Genomic DNA, 12432 nt, shown 5'->3' with positions numbered 1-12432 from the left:
ATGGATTCCGGAAACAGCGATCGTGTGAGACCCAACTCGCCTTATTTGTTCATGAGACCCAGAAAATATTAGATACAGGCTCCCAGGTAGATGCTATTTTTCTTGACTTCCGGGAGGCGTTCGATACAGTTCCGCACTGTCGCCTGATAAACAAAGTAAGAGCCTATGGAATATCAGACCAGCTGTGTGGCTGGATTGAAGAGTTTTTAGCAAACAGAACACAGCATGTTGTTATCAATGGAGAGACGTCTACAGACGTTAAAGTAACCTCTGGCGTGCCACAGGGGAGTGTTATGGGACCATTGCTTTTCACAATATATATAAATGACTTAGTAGATAGTGTCGGACGTTCCATGCGGCTTTTCGCGGATGATGCTGTAGTATACAGAGAAGTTGCAGCATTAGAAAATTGTAGCGAAATGCAGGAAGATCTGCAGCGGATAGGCACTTGGTGCAGGGAGTGGCAACTGACCCTTAACATAGACAAATGTAATGTATTGCGAATACATAGAAAGAACGATCCTTTATTGTATGATTATATGATAGCGGAACAAACACTGGTAGCAGTTACTTCCGTAAAATATTTGGGAGTATGCGTGCGGAAAGATTTGAAGTGGAACGATCATATAAAATTAATTGTTGGTAAGGCGGGTACCAGGTTGAGATTCATTGGGAGAGTCCTTAGAAAATGTAGTCCATCAACAAAGGAGGTGGCTTACAAAACACTCGTTCGACCTATACTTGAGTATTGCTCATCAGTGTGGGATCCGTACCAGATCGGGTTGACGGAGGAGATAGAGAAGATCCAAAGAAGAGCGACGCGTTTCGTCACAGGGTTATTTGGTAACCGTGATAGCGTTATGGAGATGTTTAACAAACTCAAGTGGCAGACTCTGCAAGAGAGGCGCTCTGCATCGCGGTGTAGCTTGCTGTCCAGGTTTCGAGAGGGTGCGTTTCTGGATGAGGTATCGAATATATTGTTTCCCCCTACTTATACCTCCCGACGAGATCACGAATGTAAAATTAGAAAGATTAGAGCGCGCACGGAGGCTTTCCGGGAGTCGTTCTTCCCGCGAACCGTACGCAACTGGAACAGGAAAGGGAGGTAATGACAGTGGCACGTAAAGTGCCCTCCGCCACACACCGTTGGGTGGCTTGCGGAGTATAAATGTAGGTGTAGATGTAGTGAGTGCAAAGGCCTTAGCAGCTGAAAACTATAACTGTGAGAGTCTTTTTGTTGTGCCTATCTGTGACTCAAAATCTATGAACATGGAGAGAGAGCTGCAGAAGTTGAACATATGAAGCACAAAAACTAAACAACAGTGGTACAAAGATAAATTCTTCCCACACCTAGATATCAGTCACATTTCAAGAGCCATCATCTTTGACATTTCATCTTCAAATAGAACACAAAACAAATAGATACTGAATAAAATTATTGAAGAACAGAAACAGGAAACTTAATTTCAGAATGTTGGATAGGGATTTGAGCCTCATTCACTCTGACTTTGAGATACAGGTTCAGATCCGTAGTTACTATGCAATACTGTGAAACTCATCTTGTTTCTTTCCTCAGTTTCATCCTACTAATTACTTTACCTTCTGTGTGGCAAGGTGTGCACCATCCTACTTCTCCCATGCCTCCATACACCAGATGTTTGCTTCAACAATATCTGGTATACCAGCAACAGTTCATACAAAACTGCTAATGCACTAAGTCCAAAACATATTGCTATGAAACCTGGAAAATAAATGTAAAAAGACACACTAAATTTTAATTAATATTTCCAACTACTAACATAATTTTTGGCAGCATGATAAAAATATTCTGGAAAGTAATTTCAGGTTATTTATATTTCTCCTACCAAAATTATTTTCAAAATTATCCAGAACTGTTTCACATTATGAATATGTGTCAATTCATTCTCGATATCACTAAGTTTACACCTACCAGCCTCATGGAATTCAATCCAGTTAAACAATAACACCAAATTTCTTTGGAGGAGGTTATACTCAGTAGACATGTTCGTTCTATAGACCCACAATTAGAAGGCCCTCATAAATGTGTAATATGTGATAAAAACAATATGTGTTTTATAGAAGAATTGATATGTACAAATTCAATATTTATTCTATAATTCCTAAGTGAATTGGTCACAAAGATACTGAACAAGTTAATAAAATCATAGCCCATTACCATTAACAAATTAATGCAATATTTTCATAATCAAATAAAGAATACAACTAAGGTAGATATACAAAATAAATGTCAAACAATAAGAACTTACAATGTTAACATATATTGATCATATTATCGCATTTGACAGAAGGAAGAAAGAATAAGAAAGAAAGACTGGGGTTTAACACCCCACTAATGAAGTCATTAGAGATAGGGTACATGCTCAGGTTGTAGAAGGAAACTGGCCCTCTCCATTTCAGAGGAACAGTACCAGCATTTGCCTTAAGTGATTCAGGGAAACCACAGAAAATATGAACAGGGGCAGCCAAATGGGGCTTTAAACTGCTGTCATCATGAATGCAACTTCAGTGCCTTGCCACAGCACCCCTTTGTTTACTTTGAGAGGTGAAGCTTAGAGTAAGAGGCAAAGAAGTCTAACATTTTCAAAGAAGGCCCGATATCTATTAGCTCAGAAAATACACTCACTGGTGGAGAAAAAGGAATAGAACACCAATGAATCCTCTTCACTGTATTTTATTAAGAGCTGAACTTTTGTATCTGCTGGAAAACATTGAAAATGTGTATACTTTATTAATTGGTACCTTTTTATACTAAATTAAGTATGTTCTGCATATTGTACCCATTCTTTGTGACCTGAGGTATTACTGGCAAAAATGAGTTAGGCCTATACTGTACTATATTTAAGAAATAAAAACAACTAAATGGAGCTATTCATGCAGAAACATAAGGTTCTTAGGTGAAAGATATACAGGAGACCCCAGAATGAGTAAGTGTATGCTTGTAAACACACTAAAAATAAATATAGTGAAATTTCATAATTGCAGATTTTACTAGAATTGCGGGAACTCAATTACTCATAGGTGGGAGGAGTGATACCTGCTTTCTACCAGAGTATTATTATTATTATCTTCACTTTCTCAGACGTTAAGTCCGGTTAAAAATGGAGTGACGCGGACCTTGATCAAGCGTCACTTCCTTTTAACTGTACGGTATGTGTTATAGTGCATTTAGGAACTTTCGGGTAATTGAACATGTATCAATAATTACGGATTTCTGAAGCTGTATATATATGTTTTGATGTAGCTGTATTGCATTGATGTACTGGTGGATATTGTGTGGTATGACTCCTGTAGTTGATAGTATAATTGGTATGATGTCAACTTTATCCTGATGCCACATGTCTTTGACTTCCTCAGCCAGTTGGATGTATTTTTCAATTTTTTCTCCTGTTTTCTTTTGTATATTTGTTGTATTGGGTATGGATATTTCGATTAGTTGTGTTAATTTCTTCTTTTTATTGGTGAGTATGATGTCAGGTTTGTTATGTGGCGTTGTTTTATCTGTTATAATGGTTCTGTTCCAGTATAATTTGTATTCATCATTCTCCAGTACATTTTGTGGTGTATACTTGTATGTAGGAATGTGTTGTTTTGAAAGTTTATGTTGTAAGGCAAGCTGTTGATGTATTATTTTTGCGACATTGTCATGTCTTCTGGGGTATTCTGTATTTGCTAGTATTGTACATCCGCTTGTGATGTGATCTACTGTTTCTATTTGTTGTTTACAAAGTCTGCATTTATCCGTTGTGGTATTGGGATCTTTAATAATATGCTTGCTGTAATACCTGGTGTTTATTGTTTGATCCTGTATTGCAATCATGAATCCTTCTGTCTCACTGTATATATTGCCTTTTCTTAGCCATGTGTTGGATGCGTCTTGATCAATGTGTGGCTGTGTTAGATGATACGGGTGCTTGCCATGTAGTGTTTTCTTTTTCCAATTTACTTTCTTCATGTCTGTTGATGTTATGTGATCTAAAGGGTTGTAGAAGTGGTTATGAAATTGCAGTGGTGTAGCCGATGTATTTATATGAGTGATTGCCTTGTGTATTTTGCTAGTTTCTGCTCGTTCTAGAAAGAATTTTCTTAAATTGTCTACCTGTCCATAATGTAGGTTTTTTATGTCGATAAATCCCCTTCCTCCTTCCTTTCTGCTTAATGTGAATCTTTCTGTTGCTGAATGTATGTGATGTATTCTATATTTGTGGCATTGTGATCGTGTAAGTGTATTGAGTGCTTCTAGGTCTGTGTTACTCCATTTCACTACTCCAAATGAGTAGGTCAATATTGGTATGGCATAGGTATTTATAGCTTTTGTCTTGTTTCTTGCTGTCAATTCTGTTTTCAGTATTTTTGTTAGTCTTTGTCTATATTTTTCTTTTAGTTCTTCTTTGATATTTGTATTATCTATTCCTATTTTTTGTCTGTATCCTAGATATTTATAGGCATCCGTTTTTTCCATCGCTTCTATGCAGTCGCTGTGGTTATCCAATATGTAATCTTCTTGTTTAGTATGTTTTCCCTTGACTATGCTATTTTTCTTACATTTGTCTGTTCCAAAAGCCATACTTATATCATTGCTGAATCCTTCTGTTATCTTTAGTAATTGGTTGAGTTGTTGATTTGTTGCTACCAGTAGTTTTAGATCATCCATGTATAGCAAATGTGTGATTTTGTGTGGGTATGTTCCAGTAATATTGTATCCATAATTTGTATTATTTAGCATGTTGGATAGTGGGTTCAGAGAAAGGCAGAACCAGAAAGGACTTAATGAGTCTCCTTGGTATATTCCACGCTTAATCTGTATTGGCTGTGATGTGATATTATTTGAATTTGTTTGGATATTAAGTGTGGTTTTCCAATTTTTCATTACTATGTTTAGCAACTGTATCAATTTAGGATCTACTTTGTATATTTCCAATATTTGTAGTAACCGTGAGTGGGGTACACTATCAAAAGCTTTTTGGTAATCAATGTATGCGTAGTGTAGCGACCTTTGTTTAGTTTTAGCTTGATATGTCACCTCTGCATCTATTATCAGTTGCTCTTTACATCCTCGTGCTCCTTTGCAACAGCCTTTTTGTTCTTCATTTATAATTTTGTTCTGTGTTGTATGTGTCATTAATTTCTGTTTAATGACTGAAGTTAATATTTTGTATATTGTTGGTAGGCATGTTATGGGGCGATATTTAGCTGGGTTCGCTGTGTCTGCTTGATCTTTAGGTTTCAGATATGTTATTCCGTGTGTAAGTGTATCAGGGAATGTGTATGGGTCTGCAATGTAACTGTTAAATAATTTAGTTAGATGTGAATGTGTTGAGGTGAACTTCTTTAACCAGAAATTTGCTATTTTGTCATTTCCAGGGGCTTTCCAATTGTGAGTAGAATTAATTGCTTGGGTGACTTCATGTTGCAAAATTATCACTTCAGGCATTTGTGGTATCATCTTGTATGTGTCTGTTTCTGCTTGTATCCACCGTGCATGCCTATTATGTTGTACCGGGTTTGACCATATGTTGCTCCAGAAGTGTTCCATGTCTGTTATGTTTGGTGGATTGTTTATTTTAATGTGTGTGTTATCTATTGTCTGGTAAAATTTCTTTTGGTTTGTGTTGAATGTTTGGTTTTGTTTCCTTCTATTTTCACTTTTTTTGTATCTTCTGAGTCGTTTGGCTAATGCTTGTAATTTCTGCTTCTTTTCGTCTAATTGCTCTGTCGCTTCTTGTTGTGAGATTTTACCTAACTTTTTTCGTTTTTTTTCCGAGATTTCATTTCTTATAAATTGTGTTAGCTGTCCGATGTCTTTTCTCAGTTTTTCTATTTTGATCTGTAGCCTGTGTTGCCATGCTGGTTTTGTGGGTTTCTTCTGTGTGTTGGTTGGTTCTGATCTCTGCTTAGTGTGTATATTTAGTGTAGTGAGTGCTCCTATATAAACCAGTAGTTGTAGCTCTTCCATAGTTGTGTTTTCATTTATTTTGTTGTGTATGATTGTGTTGATAGTTTTTATTGTTGTTTCGACTTGTGGGTTATTTGGTGGTCTACGCAAGAATGGTCTAATGTCTGTATTTGTGTCTTTGTATTCTATATATGTTAGCTGAAATTTTTCTTCTATATCTAACATCTGTGTCACTTCGTGTTCTATTTGTGCTTGTTCTGGTGGCTGTCTTAAGATTTCGTTTTCCTCTGATTGTTTAATTGGTGCGCGTTGTTTGTTCTTTGTTTGTTTGCTCTGGGATGTTTGAGTCCATTACTGTATTTTCTTCTTCTTCTGATTGCACATTATTTTGATCCAGTATTTGTTGTACTTGTTGTTTGATGTTTTCTAATTCTGACTGGGGTATCCTGTTATTTTTTATTATTACACGGATCTGATCAGCTAATCGTTGTTCTGTTAAAAATTTTAATTCTGGGTATCTGGTAATAAATGTTGTGTATACTTGTGATCTGTATCCAGTTGTGTTGGTTCTTAGGTTTGTTGCTTGGTAATAACAGAACATGAGGTGTCGATTAACTTCATCTGACCATCTCATCCTCTGTCTTTGTTTTCCTTCTAGGGTGGTTGCAGGAAGCATATCCTGCAAAACACCTCTATTTGGATTTAAATCATTTTCCAGTTGGCTAGCAGTGTCGTTACCATTGTGGGCGGGCATAGGGTTCAAGCGTCGTCCCCGACCATGACGGCGCTTGTCCGAGGCTTCTTTAGTTCTGTCCTGAACCAACTAATCACACTAAAAGGGGGGTTAGCCCTATTAGTGGTTTGTTCTTTTCGTCGCCTTTTACGACTGGCAGAACATACCGTAGGCCGATTCTTTTCCCGGGCCTCCACGGGGTTTATTATTATTATTATTATTATTATTATTATTATTATTATTATTTTGAATGTGTGGCACTCAATATTATGGTCATCAGTGCTCTGAGGAAAAGTCAGGATGTAGTGTGAGGAGGGCTATGCGAGAGGCGTTCAATGAATTCGAAAGTAAAGTTCTATGTACTGACTTGGCAGAAAATCCTAGGAAATTTTGGTCTTATGTCAAAGCGGTAGGTGGGTCAAAACAAAATGTCCAGACACTCTGTGACCAAAATGCTACTGAAACAGAGGATGACAGACTAAAGGCCGAAATACTAAATGTCTTTTTCCAAAGTTGTTTCACAGAGGAAGATTGCACTGTAGTTCCTTCTCTAGATTGTCACACAGATGACAAAATGGTAGATATCGAAATAGACAACAGAGGGATAGAGAAACAATTAAAATCGCTCAAAAGAGGAAAGGCCTCTGGACCTGATGGGATACCAGTTCAATTTTACACAGAGTACGCGAAGGAACTTGCCCCCCTTCTTGCAGCGGTGTACCGTAGGTCTCTAGAAGAGCGTAGCGTTCCAAAGGATTGGACAAGGGCACAGGTCATCCCCGTTTTCAAGAAGGGACGTCGAGCAGATGTGCAGAACTATAGACCTATATCTCTAACGTCGATCAGTTGTAGAATTTTGGAACACGTATTATGTTTGAGTATAATGACTTTTCTGGAGACAAGAAATCTACTCTGTAGGAATCAGCATGGGTTTCGAAAAAGACGGTCATGTGAAACCCAGCTCGCGCTATTCGTCCACGAGACTCAGAGGGCCATAGACACGGGTTCCCAGGTAGATGCCGTGTTTCTTGACTTCCGCAAGGCGGTCGATACAGTTCCCCACAGTCGTTTAATGAACAAAGTAAGAGCATATGGACTATCAGACCAATTGTGTGATTGGATTGAGGAGTTCCTAGATAACAGGATGCAGCATGTCATTCTCAATGGAGAGAAGTCTTCCAAAGTAAGAGTGATTTCAGGTGTGCCGCAGGGGAGTGTCATAGGACCGTTGCTATTCACAATATACATAAATGACCTTGTGGATGACATCGGAAGTTCACTGAGGCTTTTTGCGGATGATGCTGTGGTGTATCGAGAGGTTGTAACAATGGAAAATTGTACTGAAATGCAGGAGGATCTGCAGCGAATTGACGCATGGTGCAGGGAATGGCAATTGAATCTCAATGTAGACAAGTGTAATGTGCTGCGAATACACAGAAAGGTAGATCCTTTATCATTTAGCTACAAAATAGCAGGTCTGCAACTGGAAGCAGTTAATACCATAAATTATCTGGGAGTATGCATTAGGAGTGATTTAAAATGGAATGATCATATAATGTTGATCGTCGGTAAAGCAGATGCCAGACAGATTCATTGGAAGAATCCTAAGGAAATGCAATCCGAAAACAAAGGAAGTAGGTTACAGTACGCTTGTTCGCCCACTGCTTGAATACTGCTCAGCAGTGTGGGATCCGTACCAGATAGGGTTGATAGAAGAGATAGAGAAGATCCAACGGAGAGCAGCGTGCTTCGTTACAGGATCATTTAGTAATCGCGAAAGCGTTACGGAGATGATAGATAAACTCCAGTGGAAGACTCTGCAGGAGAGACGCTCAGTAGCTCGGTACGGGCTTTTGTCAAAGTTTCGAGAACATACCTTCACCGAAGAGTCAAGCAGTATATTGCTCCCTCCTACGTATATCTCGCGAAGAGACCATGAGGATAAAATCAGAGAGATTAGAGCCCACACAGAGGCATACCGACAATCCTTCTTTCCACGAACAATACGAGACTGGAATAGAAGGGAGAACCGATAGAGGTACTCAAGGTACCCTCCGCCACACACCGTCAGGTGGCTTGCGGAGTATGGATGTAGATGTAGATGTTATTCTCATTGTGAGCTGGGGACGGAGGGGGGGGGGGGGGGGGGGGGAGGCTCCCCCCACATGAGTAGTAGTTTATAATGCAAAGTCAACCTCCCCTCCCCATCACTTTACTGGTGGGCCCCAACAGTTCACAAATTTCAGAACCCATTTAATACTGGTGTCAGTGTTGGCAGGATAGCGGGCAGATCTCCAGCCAAACCAAGGACTGCCCTTGTATCAGAATGTAAGACATACACAGCCAAAATGTACTGAACTGAAAGTGGCACACCATAAACTCCACATAGTGGTGGATCCTCCTGCCAGAGGAGGAAACCTTGTGTTGAAAGGCTATGTCCTATGTGCAGTTTGGCGAGCAGAACTTCTTTCAGTCAGTGGGGATGGCATGAAGTCCATTGCACCTGTGTAGTCGATTTGAGTGAATGCAGTTTGTTTTCTGTCACCTCCAACCATTCAGTTTCCCCCTGACGCACAATTCATCTGTCAGATATTGATATGATGGTGGGCAAGGGGATGGCACATCAACATACAACACCATTCTGATATGCTCCTTTGGCTGCTTTGTTGGCTTGTCAGCTATGCCTTTTCCCTGTATCCTGATGGTCCAGGTACCCAAGAAAAGACACCTTGCCACAGAGCTGTACCCAAAGTAAGGGGTGACCTGAATCAACTGGATGAGCTGAATCAACTGGTCCACCAGACACATTTGGTGAGCCACTTGTGGCGCACTGAGCGAGTCAGAACAGAGAAGAAACCTCGTACTATGATGCTCAAGAATTGACTCCAGTGGTGCCATAATGCCATATATATCTGCACAATAATTTACAAGTTGTTTTGGAAGGTGCACTTAGAAAACCATATCAGGGAAAACACTGAACAACCAAGGGCGTTGATGGGATCCATCTGCATATACAATGACAAAATGGTGGTATGTATTTACAATTAAAGAAAACAGAGTTATAAAAATGTAATCTGGAATACAAGTTTTCTTGTACCGTATCAGGCTTAAAATCACTTTGGGCATCTGAACACACCAAAGCACCAGTTTTTCCATCCTTGGCTGTGTATCCAGAAGCCTGATGTATCTAGATCCTTGAGACAATCAGTAGCACATATACCAAATGGCTTGGTCGCATGGCACCAATTCCTGGACTCTGTTTCGAAGTTTGGACAGATTCCTGCACTAAATACCAATGACTGAGGCAACGCTGAAATTCCCATGGCCTGTTGAGCCAGAAAGAGGTGCTGCCAAATCCAAGGTGATGGTTCACCAGCCTCTGTACACCAACTCGGAAATAGGCTGATCCGATAGGCTCCACACAATATCCGAATGCTCTCACAGTGGGCAGTGTCTGACATCTTGAGCTAGGAAACACAGGCTAATCCATAAATCCTCTGCTGTAATCTATACACCTTTCTGCTCAGGTATTTAAAAATATTCAGTGACCTGAATCCTTTCATTTGCAAATCTTTCATGAGCCAGGTTAGTTTTGAGTCAAATAGCAGGCCCAAAAAGCACATAGTGGCCTTAAAGTGTAAAACACTACCTCCCACTGTGGGCTCTGGCTAGTTAAAACTCTGACGGGCACAGTTAAAATTGATGCAGGTGATCTTCTCTGTTGAGAACCTAAAACCAGTTTTATTGCCCCAACCTTACAGACTTCTGATTGTTAGCTGGACTTACCTCACTGTCATCTTAAGATTGGAGGAAGAGCAGAAGATAGTGAAGTCATCCACAAGCAAAGAGCATTTAACAGTGCTCTGGACTGTGGAGAACATGCTACTGATAGCAACTGCAAGCAATGTGACTCTTAGGTACACTGCCTTGGGGGACGCCATTATCCTGAATGTAGCAGTCAGACAGGGCTTATCAACACAATATCGAAAGCACCGGTCCTTGACGAAGGATAGAATAAGAAGCAACAGACGTCCACAGTCGCCATTCATGAAGCTGGCAAAGTATGTTGTACCTCGAAGTAGTGGTGTATGCTTTTTCGAGGTCAGAAAACAAACCAACCAAATGATTTCAGCTTCAGAAGGAATCTCCAGCAGAAGTTGTCAAGGGCCAAATGGTAACACCTGAAACTTCACTGGGAGCACCATAGATGACCTTGAAATTTGAGGAGCCAGAAGTGGTGGTAGACCATGCACTCATTACGCTCCAATAACTGTTAGGGTTTGTATGATCCTACCTGGTATCCAAATGGAATAGATATTGCCTCCTTTCAGGTCATGGGGTACAGTCTATAAAACCAGATCTGACTGAAACAAGATAGGAGCTTGCCTTTGGCTTCAGAGCACAGTTGACAGAGCATGGGATAATGAATCTGATCTGGTACTGGAGTAATGTCTCTGGCCGTGTAAACAGCTGATTCCTGTTCTCACATGAAGAATGGAAGATTGTACACCTCCTGATAATATAAGAAGAAAGGGAGCCACCTCGTCTCCACAATCCTACAATCACCTAGAATGCAGGAGTTTTGTCTGGCTGACTGAAATCATTCTCAGCTAAAAACTGAGGCATGTCTTTAGGCATGTCCATCAAGACTCCATTTCTCATCAAGACTCCATTTCTCAGTAAGGCCATAAGGGAGGTGTACTGGCCTTGCCTGAAATCCACTGTATTGACTCCCAAATTTGTGGACTGGAAGTTGCCCAATTAAAGGAAGCTGTGAATTCCTTCCAAGAGTTCCTCTTCTGTTCTTTTTTATCACTCACCTCGCATATGCTCTCGCAGGTCTGAAGGCATCAAGGTTTCCTTTAACGTCTAAATTTCTGTAAAGCTGCATGCCTGGCTCTGCCGAGCAGCTTGTCATTCCACCAAGGAACAGGCCATTGTCTGATATGGTTGCTAGACAGGGGAATGGAATCTGTGGCAGCTCGTCAGATCTCACAGGTGATAATGTGCACCATCTCCTGAGCACAATCGTGTTGTTTGAAGGTGACCTGCTGACTGTACTGCAACCGAGTCAGCAGGCGAATCCACACTGGAATGCAAATCTGTGACCATTTCCCACTGAACTGAATCTGCAATAGTTGGTGAGTAAAAACAAAGATCAATGGATGTAGATGACTTGCAGCTTCGAAAAGTGTGTTATCTGAGCAGAGTTGCAATTTTCTGAATGAACAAGGCATTTGATAATTCAGCCTTGGAGCAAGAGGTAGCCAAGCCCCGCAGCACACTGTGTGCACTGAAGTCCCCCGTGAAGAGGAATGGGCACCGAAGTATGTGGACGAGTTCTGTCAATGCAACTGCATCCAACAGATCATGAGACAGAAGATTTAAAGAACACACTGGTGTGGGAACTTCCACTGCAACTGCTTGTATGACCATGATAACGAGGCACAGGAATGGTGTGGCATCTGTTATTGATGAGAACAGACACTCCAACCTTAGCCCTATTCCAGTAACATCGTCCTTCCTTTACAGGTGGTTGCCCCTTAATGTAGATGAGTTGGTGACTTTGAAATGAGTTTCTTGTAAGCAGGTGTAGACCAGTCTCTATAGGTCCAGGAGCTGTAATTCATCCAAATATAAGCAGTATCCTTTTAAGTTCCATTGTAACACCGAAGTCCCTGTGGACACCATTTATTAGTAATGGTTGTCCTTGTCCTTCCTCTCAATGGTGCTGATTTACCCGTGAGGTCAAGAGGAACCCTAG

General features: G+C 40.4%; 1 protein-coding gene across 1 annotated transcript in view; it reads right to left on the bottom strand.

The window, feature by feature from the left end:
- The window catches only part of LOC126470650 (probable low affinity copper uptake protein 2), an 86407-nt gene that overhangs the window by 52392 nt on the left and 21583 nt on the right, over positions 1–12432 (bottom strand). Inside the window, exon 3 of the mRNA XM_050098631.1 lies at positions 1600–1741. Within this exon, the coding sequence (XP_049954588.1) occupies positions 1600–1741 (142 nt within the window). The remainder of the gene's footprint in view (positions 1–1599; positions 1742–12432) is intronic.

The sequence above is a fragment of the Schistocerca serialis genome, chromosome 3 (assembly GCF_023864345.2).
Source record: "Schistocerca serialis cubense isolate TAMUIC-IGC-003099 chromosome 3, iqSchSeri2.2, whole genome shotgun sequence".
NCBI lineage: Eukaryota > Metazoa > Arthropoda > Insecta > Orthoptera > Acrididae > Schistocerca > Schistocerca serialis.
Note: the sequence above shows the minus strand (reverse complement) of the source record. Positions and strands in the feature narration are given on the sequence as shown.